Source organism: Podarcis pityusensis (assembly GCF_964106645.2).
Source record: "Podarcis pityusensis genome assembly, chromosome: 8".
Classification (NCBI taxonomy): domain Eukaryota; kingdom Metazoa; phylum Chordata; class Lepidosauria; order Squamata; family Lacertidae; genus Podarcis; species Podarcis pityusensis.
In genome coordinates, this window is record NC_138033.1 from 21549472 (window position 1) to 21574199 (window position 24728).

At 44.7% G+C, this 24728-nt stretch overlaps 1 protein-coding gene across 1 annotated transcript; it reads left to right on the plus strand.

Annotated features, from left to right (window-relative positions):
• Positions 1-4605: 4605 nt before the first annotated feature.
• MATN1 (matrilin 1) lies at positions 4606-23913 on the plus strand (the record flags this gene model as incomplete). The annotated part of the gene is made up of 7 exons (XM_081015440.1): positions 4606-4838; positions 7649-7995; positions 17229-17451; positions 18710-18835; positions 21672-22079; positions 22957-23109; positions 23822-23913. The coding sequence occupies exons 1-7, from the start codon at positions 4751-4753 to the stop codon at positions 23911-23913; spliced, it is 1437 nt and encodes a 478-aa protein (XP_080871566.1). The 5' UTR covers positions 4606-4750.
• Positions 23914-24728: the final 815 nt, after the last annotated feature.

Consider the following 24728-nt stretch of genomic DNA (forward strand, 5'->3'; position numbering starts at 1 on the left):
TTCTCTGAACTTTGCAATGCACTTCTCTGGTCAATTATTGTGTTAAAATGCATATATTAGGATCAAGGGTGCATAACTTGCATATATTAGTGAAAACAGTATGTGAAATGCATTATATTGGGGGAAATTGCTTTGCAAAAATGTGCATATTAAGCAAAATTGCATACAAAAAAAATTGTTAGAAGAAATTTGTTCTGAAGTGCAGGTGAATTTTAATGAGGACCTTTTTAAAACACACACGCACACGTGTGTGTGCACACACACGGCAATGTAAAGAACAGAACTTAACGGAACTTAAGAGCTGAGAAGTGAGAAACCAAAATGCACTTCTGATATCAACAAGGTAAGTCCATATCCTATCCTATCAGCCTATCAGACCACATTGTGTGTGGTCCAGTGCTGGGCTACTTTGTGTCCCCCATCCATACTTGTGCAAATAATGCTGCCTTGTTCCATGATTTGTTTTTTTGGGGGTGGGAGGGGGGCATTTCCTTATAGTGATAGACATTGGGAGAGTTTGTGTGATGCAGGTAGCAGTGAACATGGCGGGAGTTCAATGGGTTTATGGACTCTCATGTGGAGACTGCCTGTGGATACGTACAAATGAAGCCTCATGCGTGTCTGCACATTTTTGATGTCACACAAATTCCAGCCACTTCTGTGGAAGTCTGTTTTATATGCCTGTGCACTCCTGTTAGCCTAGTATTTTAACTAGGGCCAAGCCAAATTGGGCTGTGTGGAATGCTGATTGGCTGCATACCTATGGTTGGTTAGAGCATGGTGTTGATAATGCCAAGGTTGCAGGTTCAATCCTTGTATTGCAGGCACAGGCAAACTTGGCCCTCCAGATGTTTTGGGACTACAACTCCCAGCATCCCTAGCTAACAGGACCAGTGGTCAGGGATGATGGGAGTTGTAGTCCCAAAACATCTGGAGGGCAAAGTTTGCCTATGCCTGCTGTATTGGGTAGATCAGAGATGTTCAACTGGTTGACCGTGATTGACAGGTAGATCGCTGGGGTGATCCTTGTCGATCACGGGATTAAATCAAGTGGGCAAGGAATGTTGTCACCTCCTGCCCCCGGTGCTATATGGTAGGCGGCAAGCGCTCGGAATGACACCCTGCCCAGCCTTCCCGTTAACTGGGCAGTCATTTGACCATCCTCCCCCCAAAAAACTCAACTCTGGGCAATCCTCCCCCAGAAAAGCTCAACAACTCCGACAATGGGTAGATCACTGCCAATTTGTTTAATACTTGGAGTAGATCTCAGTCTCTTGGAAGTTGGACGTGCCTGGGGTAGATGAATATTCCTGGATTGCAGGGGGAGCCATGTACACTATTCTCTCATATAGCCTATGCATCATTCCAAATTTCAATTTTGTTGCATCCCATACTTTTATATGGAAAATTTAGAGAGCAGCAGAGAGAAACAAACAGAATTGTAAGCATTAGACAAATTCATGGAGGAAAAGGCTTCCAATGATTGTGTTTTACCTTCACTTTCGGAGGAAGTATGCCTCTGAGTACAAGTGTGGCGATTACACAGGGTCCCCGGACGTTTAACGGTCTATTGATCCCTGTGCCACCACTGTGCTCGCTTCCCCGCTGCCACCAACCAGTTACTCTCTGGTAAAACACAGAGTCCAGTCAGTTGTTAAAAGTGAACCAAAAAAACTAAGTTTATTTTACAAACATTAACAGGTTTATGGTTTCTCAGATAATATTCCTGTCGGTATCGTAACTTTAGTTTCTTTACCAGCCTATACCTTCCTAATACCTTCTGACTGATTATCTCAACTGTTTGACTGACTCCTCTTAACAAATTCTCTCACTCTCTCACACCAGACTAGCCCAACCCACAGACTTATCTTCTCTGTCTCGTCTAACTCCAGGCGGTCTTCTCAACAACTCTAACTCCCTAAAAACCTCTGTGCATAAAACTTATACACAGTTAACTCTGCCCCCTGGGTTCCCATTGGTTAGTCATTTTACAATTAGTTAACCCTTTTCCCTATGAACCCAGTATGATGTCACACACATATGAGGGCAAACGCCACAACAAGTTATGGGGAATTTACAAGTGGGGAGAGCACAGTTGCACTCAGATCCTGCTCGAGGGCTTTCCATAGGCATCTGGTTGGCTGCCTGGAGAACATGATGCTGGACTAGGTTGGCCTGATCCAGCAGGTCTCTTCTTATGTATTTACGACTACCCCACTCTGAAGCCTGTCTCAGTTGGTGGGCAGGCTGATGATACTAAATAAACAGAGTCTGATACAGGTGCTAAGGCAGCAGAAGACTTACAGGATGGGGCTGTAAAATAGCCACTTAGAACTCTGCAGAATGGCGTGTGGAGTGGGAGTCTTTCCCCATAATAATCCCTCAATAGCTCATACATCTCTGTTTCAAGTGGACTTGGGAAGAATCCAAGAATGCACATTTTCTTCTAGGTCAATTGGATGCAATGTGCTTGGCCTTTGAAGCCCTGGGGGGAAATTATGTTTCATATTTTGATACCAAACATGCTTTTGCCCCTCCACACATCTATAAATACAGATGCACGCTTGTATCGCCCCTCCTGACTTACTTTGTTTTGAAAGCTTTAATGTTTCTTGTATACCACAAATGGTGCTAGCAAAAAGGCCCCACTCCCAGCGATGTATTTATCTTTCTTTGCTCATTAGCTGAAAAATGACACGGAGAAACCTCAGACTTCTTTTTCACAGTGAGAACAGCCATAGAGACTTCATTTATAGAAGGATGTGAATGAACCCTATTCATGGCCATATGGACTCTCGGTACCAAAAGGGCTTTGTGTGCATGACAGCTGGTGAAAAATATATATAATATAGTTCTGGAATAGGGACACTTGTTCTGTACATTTTGAGTTCACTTTGTTCCCTGATTATGTTGGTAGAGTTTTATTACTTGGGAACAAGTGCTATTTCCATGTTATTGGAATAAGCATCTTACATCATACAAACACAGAGGTACACAAACATTTTTTTAAAAACAGTGGATGTAAAGCCAGGAATGACTTTCCTGTGCTGCCCCAGATGTTGCTGGACTACAGCTCCCATCATCCCTGACAATTGACTCTGATGCCTGGGACTGATGGGAGTCGGAGTCCAACAACCTCTGGAAGCCACAGTCACCTCCAATATTTGCACATATACCCAGAAGGTCTGTATGTTCTAGTCCAGGGTTTCTCAAACTTGGGTCTCCAGCTGTTTTTGGACTACAACTCCCATCATCCCTGACCACTGGTCCTGCTACCTAGGGATGGTGGGAGTTGTAGTCCAAAAACAGCTGGAGACCCAAGTTTTGGGAAACCCTGTTCTAGACTCTGGAACCAGGGCTAGCCAACAGATGGTGAGGCAGCTCTGGGAGAAGAACAGGGGTTTCCTCATGACTCTCACAACACTTAACAAACATTCCAGGATTCTTTGAGCGAAGCCATGACTACTTTGCACCCTCCTCACCTGGCTGGAAGGTGTCCTTGAATTCTGATAATGCTTCTTCATTGCCTGGATGGGGTGTGGGGAGAGGCGTTTGAGTCCATACAGATAACATCCTTGTGCATAAATGGAAAATTTAAGTCATTTCTATGCCCACTTTTGCCTCTGGCCACACCCACAACTGGCATGTGGCCCTTGGCAGGTCACCCAGAAGGGAATGTGGCCCTCAGACTTCTCCAATCCCTTTAATAAAGTATTAACATGCTTCTGATATCCAGCTTGGCTGCATTATTCGGGAGGTTTTTCATGTCATTTTCAAAGGCAGCCCCATGTAGAGCACATGACAGTAATACCACGATATGACTCAAGTATGGGTCACCGTAATTGTAACATCACCTGTGGTTTCTAGTGAAACAGACTACATGCTTTTTCCATGAAATGGATTCTAAATGGGAAATGGATTACAGAATAGACCAGAGGTTGTTCGCTTTGCTTCAGGGGTTCATATATACTCGCTTCCTTTTGTTGTATGAAAGAGGCATATTTCTAGGCAGCTCTCTGTTTTGTCTTTTCCTCCTCCCCCTCTCTTCCCTTGCTTCACAATGCATTGAAAGAATGTCTTTAACGTAGGAAACTGTCATGCAAATCGATTCCTTTGCTAATTCCTGTATCGTCTTACACCCCCAACCCCCCCATTGTGAAAAATCCACGCGCTCTCCTTTTGAGACCTCCTAGTCAGAATTAATAAGAAAACTGCTGTTTCTTCATGCCTACATTTCCCTCCCCTAACATTCTGTGTGCCCAAGCAGCTATTTTTATGCAACCCACCCAACTCCATCCTGTCCCCGTCCCTAGTGGTCTCAAACGCGGAAAAGTCTTTGGCCCAACTCGCTGGAGACAGTTTACTTACTGTGGCAGACCCCAGGCTAGATTGAAGCTGGTGATTGGCAGATTAAAGCCCTTTCCCTTCAGATGGATGTGACTGGCTTCACTGTTCAGGTCTCAAATTCCCTGCATTCCAGGTCCCTTTCTGGTCGCTTTTACTACTTCCCACTTCCTAGTCAAGCAATGAGGCTGTTGTCGCAAGTCCAGGCAATGGGAAGGGCCAAGGGACTTTTCCTTGTCAATATCTGTCCTTCCACACTTCCATTCAATCTCCTCCCTCCCACCTCCACCCCATCATTCACACATGCTATAGGTTGGCTTGCTGCCTTTCTGAGGAGTGGCCCATTAATACCTCAGGGCCAAAGCCGGTGCCTGCCACTCTACTCTCTGCCTTCAGTCCAGCCATCATGACAGCATTTTTCCCCGGCTTCCTGATCTCTGTGCTGCTGCTTTTTCAGGAGCAGGGAGTTAATGGGGTCCCTCCTCAGCTGAGAGGTAAGTGATGCAAATGAGCTTGTCAGTCCTTTCCATTCCACCTGGGCCAGCAGGCTGGGGCAACAGAGAAGGGAATTAAAGCATAGCAAGGTTTGCGAATTGTGAGAAAATGCATGCATGTTGGTTGGCTGAGAGTGTGGATATTCTCCTAGGGCAAGGACACTTGCAAGGCTCTCTTCTCTGTTACTGCTTGCTTCTTTATTTTGGAATTAGCAGCTGAGATGAAGGCACACACACCTAGATCTAACAGAGTAGCAGTATTCATTTTCCTAGTACACACAAGCATCTGTCTTGTTCTCAGACTTTGCCTGTTTCAGATCCCAGTACAAGAGATTTCATTCTTGTTTGGAGTGAGTCAGGTGCTTCTGTGGGGAAGAACATCTTTTGAGAAACGAGTCATTCAGCTAAGGTTGCAGTCCTAATCCCCATTCCCTGGAAGTAAGCTTTTTTTTGGGATTCAGTAAGACATCTGAGTATGGTTCTGCACTTAGGCAGAAAGTACCAGATGCACAAATATAAGATGGGGGACACCTGGCTTACTAGCAAGTACATCTTCTCCATCTTCTCCATGGTAGGATGTAACAAATCACCTGGCCATTTTTTTTCTCCTTAGCTCAGGAGGGCAAAAGAAATAGCTTTGCTCAGTGGCAGAACATGCAGACAGTCCTACACCCAATCCCCAGCATCTCCAGGTAGGGCTGGGAGACAAACCCTGCAGAGCCACTGCCAGTCAGTGTAGACAATACTGTGCTATATGGACCCATGGTTGAGCTCAGTATAAGGCATCTTCCTATGGCTATTCTTTGAATGACAGTAGCAGTTCAAACAAGGGATCTGAGAGCAGGAATGTGAGTAGTTTGAGCATGACCATCCTTGAAAAAGAATTTCCGTTCACACAGTTGTTACAGCTAGTTGTCTCATCCAGAAAACCATGGATGCAGCAGATAGACATGTGTAGGCTATGTCCATAACTGGCTACCAGGCGAGATAAAGGTAAAGGTAAAGGTACCCCTGCCCGTACGGGCCAGTCGTGTCCGACTCTAGGGTTGTGCGCCCATCTCACTTAAGAGGCCGGGGGCCAGCGCTGTCCGGAGACACTTCCGGGTCACGTGGCCAGCGTGACGAAGCTGCAGCTGGCGAGCCAGCACCAGCGCAGCACACGGAAACGCCGTTTACCTTCCCGCTATAAAGCGGTACCTATTTATCTACTTGCACTTAAGAGTACTTTCGAACTGCTAGGTGGGCAGGAGCTGGGACCGAACGACGGGAGCTCACCCCGCCGCAGGGATTCGAACCGCCGACCATACGATCGGCAAGTCCTAGGCACTGAGGTTTTACCCACAGTGCCACCCGCGTCCCAGGTGAGATACCTAAAGGGAATTGTTATCTCAGAGTCAATTTTGCATTGAATACCAGTGATTCCATTGCCTTCCTGACCTGCTGTTTCTTGGGCTTCCCAGAGACATTCCACAGTGCTTAGCATATTGTTACTAGGAAAATGCCAATATCTGCATGCAGAAGTTCCTCAATTTGATCCCCAACATTTCCAGGTAGGATGAAGATACACTCTGGTCTGAAATCCTGGAGAGCTGCTGCCAGTTGGTGCTGGCAATACTGAGCTAGATGGATCAATGGTCTGACTCAGTATAAAACAGCTTCCAGTGTGGAATTTTTGGCTCTCCAGATAGTGCTTAACTATACCTATCATCATCCCTATTGGCTGTACTGCGCAGGGCCAGAGGCGCCAACTTTTAAGTAAGATTGTGGGGGCCTGACATGAGTCATGCGTGCAACGTTGCGAGGAGTCAGGGGGTGGAGCCAAACGCAGCAGCACCACAGTCCCAGTGGCCAGCGGCTCCCATCCCCCCCTTCCCCTGCCACACAAGGGCAACAGCAGCAGGAGGAGCTACGAGTCACTGAAGCTGCGCCACGCCCATCTCTGTGCTCACCCTCCTCTGCCCTCTGAACAATGGCCAGCCTAACCCCCTCAATCAATCAATCAATCAATCAATCAATCAATCAATCAATACTGGGGAGCCCAAAGTGCTTCAACCTCTAGGAGTTGGTGCCTATGGGTAGGGCTGATGGGAGTTGGGGTCAAACAGCATCTGGAAGACCACCAATTCCCCATCCCTTCCGCTCTAGATGATCAGCACAAAGTATCCTCTAATCACATTTTAGCTTTTCTGGGGGACTAGTCTCGTGATCAAAAAGCAATAAGAACATTTCCAATGTAGGAAATCATCTGCATGCATCAGGTAAGGGAGTTTTGCTTTCAGAAGGGGCCAGACAGATGTCTCTGGCTTCTCAGGAGTGCACTAAGTTGATAGCAATCTCCTCTCCCCAGACACAGGTTGCTATGAAGAATCCTTCCTCTGAACATGGATACCTGTAGTGGTCATGGGTGACAGACATAGCTAACTTAGTTACAGGGATGGTAAAGTATGGTGGTCACTTCCTCACTCCTTCATGATGATACCATATGATGTCATCTGAACATAGGCAATGCTTACAACCAAGAAAGACAACCCTAGAAATTCCCCCAAAGCATGTCCAAGTGTTTGGTTTTAGTACACCTTTCAGATGATGGTCTGAAAGATTGCAAAGATTTATTCCAGTTCTCTTGATTTCACTTATTTATTGGATAGAACAGTAGCAAAATGAAATAAGGTTTTAAAATAAGGAGGATGCTAAGATTGCAATCCTGTGCCATCTATATACCTGAGATTCAACCTTACTGAGCTCAGTGGAGCTCACTTCCAAATTTAGTTTTCTCAAGGCTGAAAAGGGCTCTTCATTTTTTCACGCAGGTGTCCAATGTAGGACAAGACCTACAGACCTGCTCTTCATCGTTGACAGTTCCCGAAGTGTGCGCCCCAATGAATTTGAGCAAGTCAAGGTCTTCTTGTCCAAGGTCATTGAGTCACTTGATGTGGGACCAAATGCTACACGGGTTGGCGTCATCAACTACGCCAGTGCAGTCAAGAATGAATTGTCCCTCAAGACTCACCGTACCAAGGCCAGCCTGCTGCAAGCTGTTCGCAAGATCGAACCACTCTCCACTGGGACCATGACAGGCCTGGCTATCCAGTTTGCAATCAACAGAGCATTCAGTGAGGTCGAAGGCGCCCGAGTGAGATCTCCAGAGATTAACAAGGTATGGAAACTGTGTGGACTTGCAAGAACCTTTGTGCCTCCTGTTTGCTTTCTAACCTTTCTTGCAAAAATATAAGCTTGGATAAATAGTTCCTGCCAAATGGAATAAGCAGGCTATCTAGGCAGATATGGAGGGGGCTGATTTTATGCTGTATCTGGAGCTGGGGGAGAAATTTGATTCAGTTTGGATTTAAAAGTGAACCTAGCTAATTCACAGTTTCTGAAACAATATGGGAACCAAAACGCATCCATATTTCAACATTTGGACTTCTCTGAATTTTGCAATCAAGTTCTCCACTTAAGCAATGTGTATAATAATTCCTGCACTGGGATAAATGCATTATTTTAGGGGAAACTGCTTTGCAAAAACCTGTATACTAGGAGGAATTAGCACTAAAATCCTGATGACTTTTCATGAGGACTTCTTTTTTATTTTTAAGAATCACATACTGGTGTGGCAATGTGGAGAATGTAGCTTAAGAATGGGAAAAGGAAAAACTGGAACTGAAATTGACACATTTGCTCATTCCTGGCTGTATCCCTACTCTACACTGCTTTGAAATTGTGGGTTTAAGTGGTATATAAATTTAAAAAATGAAGTAGTAAGTAGAAAAAGAAAAAATAAAGAAAGCAGCAAGCAACTTCTAGGATGAACTTTGCTTTCTGTACATTTTTGAAAAATATAAGCTTGGAGAGACAGCTGACAAAATAAAACAAAATATGCAGAAATTTTGGCCAACAAATTTTGGCTATGGAAAGCAGGGGACAAAGAATCTATTAGGGGAAATCCTTTGTCCCGTCCTGTCCCCTAGTGTCTGCTTACTTCAGTTTGCCTGTTCTTTGTAGCAGGAATTCCTGGGAGAGGGATATAATTTCATGCTTGAATGACTGTTTGCAGTCATTTTAATTTACACTTTTGTCCCCACAACGGCCCCCGCTACACCACTTCTGTTTTCTGCTTATCCAATTATTTCCTAATTTCAGCTCCAGGCAGACTCCCCTTGCCAAAAGCAACCTGGGTTTTTCTTATCAGAATGGCCCTTATGTAGAACAAGGTAAAAAGTATGCCTAAGTCAGGCCACAGCTCTGCTTGGGTTTTTAATGTGACCCTTCTATGGAATACCAGTTTTGTTGAACGGTAGAACATGTGCTTTGTGTGCAGAAGGAAGGCTTCACATTCAAACACAGGTAGCAGGAGCTGGGCAAGCGTTTCACCTCATCTCCATGCCAATAGAGCGAATTAGGGGTGTGGAGTCTTTGACCCTTCAGAAGTCACTGAACTCCAACTTCCTTCATCCTTGACCATTGGCCATGTTGGCAGGGGCGGATGGGAACTGGAGTCCAACAATATCTGAGAGCCTATCCCTATCACTGGAGTAGACTAGCAGCTCAACTCGGCACGGGGCAGCTTCATGTTTCGCTTTCTGAAAAAGCTGGAAAGACATTTGAGTGGAGCTCTGGAATGTCATTAAATTCAGATATCCACAGAATCTGTCCAAAAAAGACCCCCCTGATGAGCTCATCTGAGCAGTTCAAAGAGATGATTTTCCGGGCACAATGGTTGTTTTTAAGTCCAGTCTTCCAATTAGCATTTGGACTTCTTTTTAAAAAGTAGTTATGTACAAGTTATCATGGAAAAACCTAATACGAGTACAGGGAGGTGAGAAAAAATGGGGAAGTGATAAGCTAGGAAATGGGATAAGATGAAACAGTAGCTGTTTACACAGGGCTAAGTCAGGCTATTTTGGTGCTGTGAGGGTGAGCTACCAAAAACAAGAGCACAGAAAGCTACTTTATATCAGCTACTTTGACTCAGCATTGCATACACTGACTGGTAGCAGCTTTCCAGGGTTTAAGGCAGAAGACATTCCCAACCCTAGCTGGGGACACCAAGGATTGAACCCTTTGGCATGCGAAACATGCACAAAACAAGCCCTCCAGCTCTCCAGCTGCGGAAGAGAGTGACTTGTAATCAGGAACACTGTGCCCAGGGAGGGGAAATATGCCTATGGGAAGGTCGAAAGCTGAACATGAACGCAGCAGGAATTCTCCCCCCTTGAGACTTCCAGGTATTAGCCCCCACCCCTGCCAGCTTCTTGCTTTGCAAGACAGGAGCAGAAGAACAACCCCATGATTTGGAAACAGGCAGCCAAGATATCCTTTACACAGATTGGCATCAAGTTGCTCTCTTGAATATGATATAAAAACTCTGCCCCAGTGAGATCTGCTGTACCATTCTGATTCTATTTCCCCACCTCCTTGATCCTGAAATGTTTAGGTTGATTTTTGTCCAGAAGGTGTTGTATATACAAATATGTATTTGGCTTACAAGAGATGCCTATTTGCCATTCGTTTGTTCGTTCGTTCATTCATTCATTCATTCATTCATTATTTCCCTTTCTTCCCCCAATATTATTTGTCTACCACCTCTAGCATAAGAAAAGGATGCCACAAATGTTAGTTGTGCAGAATTTAGATAGTAAAAAGTGACATCATTGAGGGGTCACCCCTAGATCTCAGTTTTGAGTCCTGAAATCTTTGGGATGCTCCTGACCATTTAACCAGTGTGCATTTGAGTGGATAGGGAGAAGCTGCTGCCACCATTGCCATTTTTAAAATTAAAGTGTGGAGCAGAGGTAGCAGTGGACAACTTGGCTAGAAACGAGACCTCCTGGAGGCGGTTGGAGGATGGATGGCAGCTAATGGATTGAGGTTGAATCCTGACAAGACAGAAGTACTGTTCTTGGGGGACAGGGGCGGGTGGGTGTGGAGGACTCCCTGGTCCTGAATGGGGTAGCTGTGTCCCTGAAGGACCAGGTGCGAAAGCCTGGGAGTCATTTTGGACTCACAGCTGTCCATGGAGGCAATTCTGTGTCTACCAGCTCCATCTAGTACGCAGGCTGAGAAATACCCTACCTGCCTGCAAACTGTCTCACCAGAGTGGTGCATGCTCTAGTTATCTCCCACTTGGACTACTGCAACGCGCTCTACATGGAGCTACCTTTGAAGGTGACCTGGAAACTACAACTAATCCAGAATGCAGCAGCTAGACTGGTGACTGGGAGCAGCTGCTGAGACCATAAAACACTGGTCCTGAAAGACCTACATTGGCTCTCAGTACATTTCCAAGCACAATTCATAGTGTTGGTGCTGACCTTTAAAGCCCTAAACGGCCTTGACCCAGTATACCTGAAGGAGCGTCTCCATCCCCATTGTTCTGCCCAGACACTGAAGTACAGCTCCGAGGGCCTTCTGGCAGTTCCCTCACTGCGAGAAGCAAAACTACAGGGAACCATGCAGAGGGCCCTGTCGGTAGTGGTGCCTGCCCTGTGGAACACCCTCCCATCAGATGTCAAGGAAATAAACAACTATCTGACTTTTAGAAGACATCTGAAGGCAGCCCTGTTTAGGAAAGTTTTTAATGTGTGACATTTAAATGTATTTTTAATCTTTGTTGGAAGCCGCCCAGAGTGGCTGGGGAGGCCCAGCAGATGGGCGGGGTAAAAATAAATTATTATTATTATTATTATTATTATTATTATTATTATCCTTTGGATGAGATGGGAATTGCACCAGTTGCCATCACTCATACGATCGTTGCCTTCTTTAATTGCCGTCTTTAATTCACTTGGGGAGTAGGAGAACAACTTTGCAGCTGGCTCTGTGCTTCCTTGGCTGGAGAAGAGTCAGCTTTGGTTATGAGAGGAAAGGGAACTTGATAGAAGGAATAACATGTGGTTGCCCAGAAATGCTTTTATTTATTTATTTATTTTTACTTCCACTGAGTACAAACTCAAGTCACTTCTTAAGCAAAACTGTCATTTCAGAAGTAATGCTGCTGCCATAATGCCATCGCTCCTGGCTCGCTTTTCATTTAATGTAGCAAGGGTCTTGCATTGTGAAGTTAATGTAGTGTAAGTGGCTTTTTTTATAGCTGAGTTATAGATACAACCAGTGCTTTTTCTTTCTTTCTGGGGGTACTCAAGGGTACACAGCATCTTTTTTCCCCCTAGAAGAAAAGCACTGGTTAAAAGTGTGGCAGTTACTCTAACAACTTCACAGTGAGTATTGACACATTTTATTCTGGAAGAAAAGAGATGGGATACAACTCTTCAATTATGTCTCACAGGAGGCTGACTTAGACTGAATCAGACTATCAATCCATCTAGGCCATGGGTAGGCAAATTAGAGCCCGGGGGCTGGATCTGGCCCAATCGCCTTCTAAATCCGGCCCGCGGATGGTCTGTGAATCAGCGTGTTTCTACATGAATAGAATGTGTCCTTTTTAAAAAAATGCATCTCTAGGTTATTTGTGGGGCATAGGAATTCGTACTTTTTCTTTTTCTTTTCCCAAAATATAGTCCGGTCCCCCACAAGGTCTGAGGGACAGTGGACAGGCCCCCTGCTGAAAAAGTCTGCTGATCCCTGATCTAGGCTAATGTTGTCTGTACTTCCTGGTAGTGGCTCTCCAGGATTTAAGAGAGGAGTATCTCTTGGAAGTACTGCCTTGGAGATGCGGCTTATTGAACCTGGGGCATTCGGCATGCAAAGCCCTTCTCTGGATGGCCATTCAACCTTCAATGAAGCAGAAGTGGTGATTCTCCTTCACTGGGTTTTTTTAAGAAGAGGTTGGAAGATCACCTGTTACGGATTCCTTAGCTGTAGTTCCTGCATTGCAGGGTGTTGGACAAAGTACCGTTGGGGTCCTTTCCAACTCTGCAGTTTTATGATTCTGTGATTCTCTATGAGACTAAGCTTTGCATGGAGTAGACCTGCTGAAATTAATGGACCTAAGTTTTCCACGTCCATTAATTTCAGTGAGCTCACTCTGAGCATATGGCTAACACTAGACGCAGCTCCAAGTTAGCTGAGTTAAACTTCAGTCATGTTGATTTTAATAAGAACAAAGTTCAGCTCAATCTGCATCCAGCTCATTGCCTTCTATGTCCATTTTGGTGATGCCAGATTCTTCCTGTGCCATCCCTGCTCCATAAAACCTTAATACTTGAACCTAAACAAGAGTGATGTGTTGTCTGCATTTTGGTGAAACCCAAGAGCAGATTCTTAGGTGGATTATTTTTGAAACGTGGAAAGCAGCTTCCAGTCTCTGTTTTCAGGTTTTCATAACCTGCAGGGCGAAACATTCCCAGACTGTATTATTTCCCCTTTTTACAGGGATAGAAAAGGTGCCGAAATAAAGATATTGTTACATACAGTTGAAGGGGCCTTTTAGCTTGCTGAAAGAAACTCTGTGGACTGTGGAGGTCTTTGTCCTTTAGGAGAGCAAAAGAGCCCCATCTCGGCTGACAACCCCTTGCCTTTAAACCCCTCGAGTTTAAATTTCACGGTGATATGGATTAAGTGTATTCCAAGCCATTAGGTTTAGCATAATATCGTTTTATGAAAAGACAATATACAGAACTGTGTCTGCCAGGTTGGCCATGTGTTCTACTTTAGAGAGGACAGCCCTCTGTTCAGAGGCATCCTCTATTTGAAAGGCTGCTCATTTCAAGTCCACCTTAAACTTAAAGAGCAGGATTATGCACAGCTCTCCCCTCCACCCCCGCAATCTGGTTCAGGGTTCAGTCTACTGTTTTGCAGTAGCCCCAACATGACCTGGGACAATCCAGGGATGAACCAATACAGATCCGGGCCCCAAATCAATTTGGGGGGCTTTGCAGAGTCATACAGCAGTGAGGGCAAATGGGACTGTGGAATTCTGGCTAGCTCAGAGAGTATTGCATTTGACTTTGCTGTTTTCCTCCAACAGTGGAAGTAGAACAAAGCCACTGTGGCAAGTTGCTGTTGCCAACTCTCTCTCTCTGTCTCTCCCCTGGCCCCATTTTCTGGCATGGTTTCTATGCTCACAGCTGCACCATACATTTAAAATACACTTATACCACTTTAACAGTAATAGAGAATACTGGGAACTGTAGGTTGCTGGGCTTTCTGGGAATTGTAGGTCTGTAAAGTCAGTACCCTTAAGAAACTATAGCTCTCAGGTTTCTTTGGGGGAATCCATGACTGTTGCAGTGGTATAAAAGGTAAAGGGACCCCTGATCATTAGGTCCAGTTGTGACCGACTCTGGGGTTGCGGTGCTTATCTCACTTTATTGGCCAAGGGAGCCGGCATACAGCTTCCGGGTCATGTGGCCAGCATGACTAAGCCGCTTCTGGCGAACCAGGGCAGTGCACGGAAATGCCGTTTACCTTCCTGCCAGAGCGGTTCCTATTTATCTACTTGCACTTTGGCGTGCTTTCAAACTGCTAGGTTGGCAGGAGCAGGGATCAAGCAACGGGAGCTCACGCCCTCACCGGGATTCAAACTGCTGACCTTCTGATTGGCAAGTCCTAGGATCTGTGGTTTAACCCACAGTGCCACCTGCGTCCCTTACAGTGGTATAAGAGGGCTTTAAAAGTATGGCATGGATGTGACCTACGCCCATAGCAAACATAGGCTTACATAAGAAATTGAACAGGCTCTTTGAACTTTGTGGCTCCTTTACCTAAAGGCTATAAAGAGATAGATGGAAATTTACGGAAGGAATATCCTGGAAAGATCCAGGGGGAAGGCAGCTCCTTAGAAGGCTACAGTCCTTATGATGAATGTGGATATACTATTAGTAAACTGCTTTTTCCTGTGTTGTAGGATGTGAAGGAAGTTGGCTTTTTCCTTAGCTGCATGAGATTTCAACACCCAGAAGAAATCTTTCTTTAAAAAATTGGTCTGTTTTCAGACCTGTGCCAAAATGAACTGGAAAAAGTGACAAGACCCAGATTTACCTGACCTGCCAAGAGTTTGATTCCCTTCCCTCCACCCCCCTTTTCCTTTACGTGTTGTGTTTTTTTTTAATCACGTAAGCCAGCAAGCAGGGGGCAGTCTCATTTTAACTCTGTAAGCCACTCTGGAAAGCTTAATGGCACATGCTCTAAATAAATAGTAAATAAATTGCAATATTTTTGGAGGTCGGGTTGAAACTGCTGTGTAAAAGTCTCTGTCATATTGTGGAAGGCTGATTTTGATTTGCTTTAATAGACAAGTTGAAAACCACCCCCACCTCTCTCTCACACACATTCTGTGTGCAAGGGAAGCCCCTCTACTCCGTGTCTCCCCCACCCAATTTGTTAAATAAATGGCTCTCTCTTCTGGCAGACAAGGGGCATTGCACTGAGTGCTATGATCCTTGTTCAGTTTTAAGGAGCAAAATACAGGGTACATTGTAGCCATATGCGATGAAGCCTTGAATACAATGCAAAGTGCCTTTGGGAAGTGTGGTTTTGCATGTAAGAAGGGACAGGACAGGAAAGAGTGCATAACCCTTCCCCTGCCAGTTGCTTTCAACTTGAAACTAAGGGTTCATCTACAATAGTGGCATGCAGTGAAATTTTTCAGAGGGGAACAGTTAGAGCCAGAGGCTCCAGCTTGTGAGGATGATTAGGGGCTCCCCGGCATCATGCGTGTGATGTCCTGACATCACACACATGAGCATTGCACCTCCCTCCCTAAGCTGGGCAGAAGCTTCCCGGGGCTTTCGGAAGAAGGTGCTAGGCTTTAATACTTTAGGGGACTAGCCTAGACCCCTAGTCCACTGACTGCACAAAACTGATTCACACTTAGCTTTTGTCCCATGCTGTGTAGGCACAGGTCCATGCTTTAAAGCTGTGTGTCTGAGTGCATATATATATATATATATATATATATACACATATGGAAGGTAAATATTGTCTGGAGGACTTAGAAGGCTTATAAACACACTTTCCAAGAAACCAAAAACCACATGACCGAAGACTAAACAAGCAAAGTGACTGAGCAACGTGGGGTCTTTGGTTTAAGCAGGTTTAACTCGTGTTTGCATTTCTATCTGGTGAACCATTGGCATCCTTAAAGCATGTGGCTGCTCTCATTTCTAATTCTTATAACATAAAATTCCAACATATGACTATTTCTCTTGTCTCCAAAGGTTACTAAGGCTGAATCCTGCACTCCCTCACATGCACAGTTGGATTTGTAAAATATTCTGCTGTAAAAACTAAATATAGCTCTTTCATAATATATGCAATGGTGTGTGTTCCTGGTGGTGTAGACTCAATAACTTCTGTGATTGATTGTTTATAGGAAATAGGATTATTATTGGTTCCAATTAAAGGTTGAGCAGGCTGAGTAGAAGAACTGACTCTGATAGCATGATGTGCTTCAGCAGGGGTCAGCAAACTTTTTCAGCAGGAAGGCAGTCCACTGTCCCTCAGACCTTGTGGGGGGATGGACTATATTTTGAAAAAATAAATAAATGCTGCAAGCGCACCACGAGCCCTGGTGGCTGCTTACCTGTGTCTTGCGAGAGGCAGGGATTGGCAGCGGGAGCAGTGGGATGATGAGCGGCGCACGAAAGGGCTCAGGAGAGGGGCTGCTTAAAATGGCGGTCGCTCAAGTGCTGCTGCTGCTGGTGCCAACAAAGCCCAGCCCCCTTCCTCCTCTAGGCAGGGCAGGGAGAAGCCAGGTGGAGGGAGGGAGGGAGGAGGCGCTGCCGCCGCTGTGTGAGGGAGAGGGAGGGAGAGGGAGGGAGAGGGAGGGAGAGGGAAAGAGCATGTGCTCTGGCGATTCCCAGAGTGTCCGTGGGCTGGATCCAGAAGGCAGTTGGGCCTAATCCAGCCCGCGGGCCTTAGTTTGCTGACCCATGTGCTTCAGGATAGATGCCATCCAAGTGAAGGCAGAATTAGGAAAGTTGTGACCTGGCTGCCTGAAATATATCTCCCTATAGGAACCTGCCTAGGTGCTAAAATGCTCAAGTGAGCACTATCTCTTGGTCCCATCAACATCAGAAGCCTGGTTGGTGGTGACACAAGAGCGAGCCTTTTTTGTAGCTGCTCCCATACTGTGAAATTCCGTCCCAAGGGGGGTGAGATTGTCTTCCTCCTCGCTCTCTTTCCACCAAAAGGCTCAGACCTTCCTATTTTAGATAGGCCTTTAGAAACCAAGGAGCAAACAATACTGACCACTGGGCTGCTGTCAGGGCAAATTGCACTTTAACTGCTGATTTAAAATGTGTGGTGATGCATTTTGATTATTATTTTCACTAGTTCGCTTTATTCCTCTGAATTTTGTAATTGATGTTTTGAACTGTTGCAAGCCTCCCTGAACCCCAGGATATAAATATAGTAATAATATAAAATAAATGAATGAATAAGCAGTACTGTGTGTAGCTGGAGAGTCCTTTGCCACTCTCTTACCCACAGGTAGCCATTGTAGTGACAGATGGGCGCCCCCAGGATGGGGTGAAGGATGTGTCAGCGAGGGCCCGAGCTCTTGGGATTGAAATTTTTGCCATTGGCGTGGGCCGTGTGGACATGCACACTTTGCGGCAGATGGCCAGCCCACCTCTGGATGAACATGTGGATTATGTGGAGAGCTACAGTGTCATTGAGAAGCTGACCAAGAAGTTTCAGGAGGCATTCTGCGGTAAGTTGTTAAGGAAGTCTTGTGATGCGAAATAAGAGGTTGCATCCAACATTAGTCAGAGCAGACCCATTAAATTAAAGGGCACAACTTATGGAACTTACATGTGGTGGACCTGTAAAAGGGTAAAAGAGTATTGGGAAATAATTCATAATGAATTGAAAAAAATGTTTTTTAAAAAACAAAAAACCAGATTCATTTTTGTTGGGGATAAATCAGACGGAAATTCCCGGGTGTCAGAAAATGTTATTTATGTATGCTACTACTGCAGCCCATGTTTTATTAGCCCCAAAATGGAAAATGAGCTAGATCCCAACTAAAGAAGAATGGCAACTTGAACTGATGGAATATGTTCAACTTGCAGACCTAACATATAGAATAAGAGAACAAGAAGAACATATGTTTAAAGAAGATTGGAAAATGTTTATTGAATATATGTGAGAAAATTGTGCACACTTGAAAACGTTGGCAGCATTAAGATAAATTCAACAGTGTAAATAAGTTTTGATGGATGCAATAATGGAATATTGAATGCTTTAGTTTATGTAAAACATGCAGGGATTTATGTTATGCAAAATATACCATGGAAAGAGAAGAAGGGAAGTCATTGATATTTTAAGGTTGTTAAATATTTTTAAACTGTAAAACAGAAAATTTAAAAAAAATTATATATATATGTATATGAAATTAAAGGGCACAACTAACTTAGGAAAATTAATTTCCATGGGTCTACTCTAATTAGAACTTGGTTGGATACAACCCAAGGGCCAGAGGCTGTTCTTACCCTCAGCGCAAGAAGCAAAATTGTATATTGGAAATTACCAAGCAAAAGAAACTCATGTAATCCACTTTTGGCACAAGGCTTCACAAAGCATGTATTTTGGACCACAACTCCCATCAGTCTTCACCAGCATGGCCAATAGTCATGGGTGATGGGAGTTGTGGTCCAAAACATCTGGAGGGTGCAGCAGCACAAGTCATTTTTCCATTGTAGGCAAAATGCCTCGACACCACCCCAACAATGATGCCATCCCACTTCAGATCCAGATCCTCCCACCTCCTCTCTGACCCCTTTCTCGCACTCATGCTGCTGCCAGCCCCATCAGCACAACTGTACCCTCAGGGCCACCTGTGTCCGTGCAATCAAAATAGTGGATGTAAGTGTTCCAACGCCTTTGGTTTCTTAGAATTCCTGAGCTACATCGAGTACTTTCCGCCAGTATAAATATATGTTTTAACATTGCATGTTATTACTTTGCAGCTGTGTCAGACCTGTGTGCCACTGGAGACCACGATTGCCAGCAGATCTGTGTCAGTACAGGGGCTTCTTATACCTGTGCATGTAAAGAGGGGTTCACGCTTAACACTGATGGAAAAACCTGCAGTGGTAAATAATGTTGTTTTCAGCTTGGTAGAATGGGCCAATGTTTTGAATGCATGCAAATTTCAACATTCAGGAAGCATGCCATCTTCCTGATCTTAATCTCAAGTTTGCAAGCATACACATGACACGAAATATGCAGGCTGTTTAATTGCTCTTCATATCCCTCCTCGCCACTGCTTGAGGGGTTCATCTAGAACCGTGGTTTTGGTCACCAGCGGTTGTAGATGACGTGCTTTAAGAAGGGTGTTGCAGAGCAGGGATGGGGCACCTGTGGTCCTCCAGATGTTGTTGGACTCCCATCTCCCATCTTCCCAAACAAGCATGGCCACTCTCTAGGAATGATGGAAGTTGTAGTCTAACAAAATCTGAAGAGCCACAAATGCTCCATCTTTACTGAGGACAAATGAGAATGAGTTCAGAGGAGGGCAATGAAGATGGTCAGGAATATGGAAAACAAGTCATATGAGGAAAGGTTGAAAGAATTGGGTAGTTTTAGGCTGGAGAAGAGAAGGCCACAGGGGAACCTGATAGTACTCTTCTAATACCTAAAGAGTTTTTGCATAGAAGAAGGCAAAGATTTGCTCTCTGCAGACCACAAGGGAACAACTAGATCTAATAGGCTTAAGTTAAAAATGAGGGAGAAATTAAATTTTGTTTGCATTTTCGTGAGAGACTAATTAACTCACACTTTGAAATTTACACTTATCCAAAAGTTGCGCTACAATTCACCAATGTATAAAAAGTGCATTGTATCAGGGAAAAGTGCTGGGAACACAATCTTGCAGGGGGGAAAGATGCACTTAGTGAACCTTAGAGGTAGTCCAGATATTTTGGACTCCAACTCCCATCAGTCCCAGCCTGCATGGCCAAGATTAGACATGATGGGAGTTGTAGTCTCAGAGAGTCTGGAGAGCACTACATGTGCTGCCTCTGCACTAAAGACTCATGAGCTGCATATTCTTGCAATATTCTCCCTCCATGAGCACATTGTGACACTTGTCCAAGAACCAGGTCCTTTCCTCTAGTTTAGATGACTTACATTGTTTCTGTGTCTCTTAAACCACCATTTCCTTGGACTTCCATGTGCCAGGAGAGTCATAAGTGGGGTGGATTAGGGGCCATATTTGCAATGAGGTGATACAAGCAGCTCATTTTCACAGGGCCATGGGCCTGCTGCTGCATGAATACTTTGTCCAGGGCACTCCCTGCAACACCTCCTTTCCCCCTCCACAAGCATAACTACATTGCTTGCGTCACTTCTGGAATCCTTAAGTAACCTTCTCCAATGGCCTCCAAAGAGCTGTAAAAGCAACAAGGAGTATAGATCGCCCAGTTTAAAACTTTGCACCAACTTCCCCTGGCAGAACAAGGTGACCACTGAAATGTATAACTCCTTGAGTAAACTTTAGAAAAACCTAGCCAGTGGCTGAACTAGGAATAGTATCCAATAGCTGAAACACAACCAACTCAGTTTTGGGAAGCTGGGATTTGGGAAGGTTCCATAACACAAAAGAGAGAGAAGTAGACTGGATCAATATCTAACATTTCGAACGCATGCCAGTCGAAATGACTTTCCCTCATTTCCTTTCTGAGAATTAGTACTTTCAAGAGCTGATGCTTACATAGCCTTTGAGTCTCTCTTGTGCTTTGTATCTCATTTTCAAGAGACCGGAGAGGGTCAAACAAGGTGAGATGTAAATTATGGACACAGCTTCTCCCTGATCCAGATTGGAGCTCTGACATAGCGTTGTATTATACGGATGGCTTTAACACTGCACCTGGCCCAAGGTCCTGTCTGAATCACACTTTATCTCTGTGCCTGCTGTTTGCATTAGAATGTAAGCTCCCATTTGCCCCAATGGAAGGTTTGGTCTAGTACAAACAAGGGCCCTGCCCCCCCATCTAGCTTGGGATTGCAACAGAGGGCAAAGGGTTAAAGCCTCACTGCAACCCGTATGGATTAGGACCTGCTTGCTTGCTGTTTACCATGGAAATCGATCATACTGGCCTAAGTTACAGACTCTCCTAATGTCCCTGTTTTCCAGGGACAGTCCCAGATTAACAGAAGCTGTCCCAGTTTCTGATTTGATCCCAGAATGTCCCACTTTTCCTTAGGACGTCCCTATTTTCATTGGAGAAATGTTGGAGGGGATGGAATAGGATTTCCCTACTCTCATTGGAGAAATGCTGAAGGGTAGGAACTTAACCCACTGAGCTTGATGGAACTATATGGGACCGGGAACCTGTGGCCCTTCAGATGTTGATGGATTCCAGATCCCATCATCTCTGACCATGTTACATCTGGAGGACAACTGTTTCCTTATATCTGGAATGAAGAATGTTGACTTAACCAGCCATGTATGTTTGCTAAATTCAGCCTTTAAAACAGGGATGGGGAACATCAGGCCTCAGGGTTATATTCAGCCCCCCCCGTATCTGGCCCTTGAGACTCTCCCCAGGCCACATACCCTTCAGAGACACAGTCCCTCACCAACCCCACCATGCAACTACCTTGAGTGTTTTTGCCTGGTTGCGAATGCATTCTGGAACTCTGGGAACACTTCTTGCTTACATGGATGGAGTATACAGATGGCTGTGTGAGCTCCTGTAGAAACTAAGGCTGTGAAACTGGTCTAGCTGAATCCTGGATCCTGAACTGATTTGGGCCAATCTGAGTTGACCTGAGGTTCAGCTGGAATGAACCCAGAGCAAGAAAGGAATGTGGCCTTCATGACTGAAAAGGGTCCCCCCCCCCCATTTTAAAGAGTGTGTTTCTTTAAATGAAAAAGATGACTAGCTCCAGCTTTCTGGCCCCCCCCCCAACTTCTCTTCTCCCCAGCCTGCAGTGGAGGAGGCGCCACGGACCTCGTCTTCCTGATTGATGGGTCAAAGAGTGTGAGGCCAGAGAACTTTGAGCTGGTGAAGAGGTTCATCAACCAGATAGTGGATTCCCTAGATGTGTCGGACAGGAATGCACATGTGGGCCTGGTCCAGTATTCTAGTTCAGTAAGGCAGGAATTTCCACTGGGGCAATACAAGAACAAGAAGGACATCAAAGCAGCAGTGAGAAGGATGTCTTACATGGAGAAAGGCACGATGACTGGCCAAGCTTTGAAATTCCTAGTGGACAGTTCCTTTGCTATCTCCAGTGGTGCAAGGCCTGGAGTCCCCAAGGTAGCAATTGTCTTCACTGATGGCCGGTCACAAGATTACATCAATGATGCTGCCAAGAAAGCCAAAGAACTAGGTAGGTTTTCATAATTTAGTACCACTGTTTTGCAATGGCCTGATTAAGATATAATTGCCTGTATCCAACATTAGTCATACTTGGAGCAGACACACTGAAATGAAAGGACATGACTAACCTAGGTCCATTCATTTCAATGAGTCTCCTCTGAATATGTCTAATGTTGGATACAACCCAATGATCTCAGCCTCATAAACCATGGTTTCGTAGACCAAGAATGAGTGTTATACATGTGTGCTCACTTTCCCCTTCCCTCCCGTATCTCTTATGTACCAGTTTGCAAGACTTTCAAGTTTATTAAATCAGAGTTTCCCACTGTATCCAAATCAGAAAACTGTAGTTTCCTAACTAGGAAATGCAACCAGGGTTATATTCTTTGTTTATATTTATAAACAAAGATTAAACCACAGTGTGGTGCATTAAAGACTGAATGCTAAACCATAGTTTAAGGCTACATGAAGGAAACAAATTAAGAGTCAGGGTCATACATTCTGACCTCCTCTCCCCACTTTGCTTTGAGGAGAATAGAAGTGTGTGTGTTTCCTGGCTTAAAGTATCCAGGAAGGTCTTTTGGTTAGATTTGAACTGGGGAAACTGGTTAGTTCAAGCTGTGGTTTGTTAACAAGGCAGGATAAAAACCTGCCTCTAGTTCACACATAACTAGAAACTCTGCTTAGTTTAAACCAGGACACAGATATTTCTGATCCCTTCTTTGTGTCAGAGGAGGAGAGCACAGCATCTGAGTCCACAGCTCATGTTTGCTCATTCACATAGCACTAAACCATAGTTTACTGTTGTGTTCCTCAGCCTGGCATAAAAGTCTTGGTTGTTTTTTCACAAAGCAGATCAGCAGTTTAGCAATTCTTGCTTGTTTCAGGTTACAAGATGTTCGCTGTTGGAGTAGGCAATGCTGTTGAAGACGAACTTAAAGAAATTGCCTCAGATCCGGTGGGAGAGCATTACTTCTACACTGCCGATTTCAGAACCATCAATCAAATTGGAAAGAAACTACAAAGTAAAATCTGTGTTGGTAAGGAAGGTCATGCCTGGTATGTTTACAGCACAATCCTCTAACCCTGGCTACCCTGGCAAATAAATGTGCAACACGAGGCACAATGACTACTATGGCAGTACAGCCTAGCGACACCACAAACCCATACAGTCCATTGGCAGGGGGCAGTATGAGCAGCAAGGGAGGTTCCTCTGACTCAGCCTTCCCCTTTATGCTGCCCTCCAAATGCTTTGGACTACAACTCCTATAATCCCTGAGCATTGCTCACGTTGGCTGAGGGTGATGGGAGTTGTAGTCCAAACCATCTGGGGGGGCAGCAGCAGGTTGGAGAAGACTGATCTAACACAACCCCTTTGTCCAAGAAAAAATGATGGAGGAACAGAGTCAACACACACACACACACACACACACACACACACACACACCCCTTGGATATATACTGCTTTACTGGCAAGAAATTCAGGGCAGTACATGTGTCTTTAACCATTATCCCAAAACCTCTGTGAGCTTTCTGGTGATAGAGCTGTTTGATAGTGGAACGGACTCCCTCAGAAGGTGGTGGACTCTTCTTCCTTGGAGGTTTTTAGCACAGGTTAGATGGCCAACTGTCTTGGATGCTTTAGTTGAGATTCCTGCATTGGGTTCCCTTCCAATTCTATGATTCTAAGTGCTTCCACTGATGTCCAGCTAGTGTATGATTCATTGAATGGCTTTGTTTTCTCTTCCTCAGAAGAAGATCCATGTGAATGTGAAGCCATTGTGAAGTTCCAGACAAAGGTAGACAACCTCATAAAGGCACTGACACGGAAACATATCCTTTGAGAGCTATTTGGAAAAGAGTGTATTTTGGGTGTGTGCTGAGGTGTTTGTGGAAGGAATAAACTTTAGGTTACTGGGTGAGCTAACTCTCTGCGAAATCAACTAGGTGGCCGGATGGTAACGCTTGTTTTTCCGGGTAGGTTCATCAGTTGATAGGGATGGTGGAGAATTCCTACAAAAAGGGAAACAAACAGAAAATGCTGATATTTATTTGTTGCATATCCAGAACAGAAATCAACCCAGTGAATATGGCCAGTATTTGTTGTTGTTTATTTCACCCAGAAGTGATACATAACAGATTATATTAGCTTTCTCCATTTCCATTTTGTTTCCTTTGCATTGAAATGAATGGGGTGGAATATCCTAATGACAGCGGTATAGATGTAAATTTGCCATTGCAGACAATAACATAGCTTTTGGTGGAAGATGAACTGCAGTGGAAGGGAAACGTTGCCGCATGCATTGAAGGGTGGAACGGGAAACTATGTCTTCTTACATCCCTAGTTGCAAAGGAGGATGGGCTTTTCTATCTTCAGTACTGATGTAGAAGAGGAAAGTTGAGCATTTCCAACTTTCTCAATTCTGCATAACAAGTGGCTCTTGCTAAAATCCCCATTTCCCATAAGAGTCAGAACATGCAGCAGTACTCAGCAGTACTGAGCTCAGGAGTACTGTGTTAGATGGACCACTGGGTCTAATGCAGCTTCTTGCATTGTGTCCAACTAGTCTGAGCCAGAACTATTTGGGGGGATTTTTTTAAAAATCCAACTGATCTAAATCAGCCTAACCCCTTTCAGAGGCTTTTCATCTCCACACTT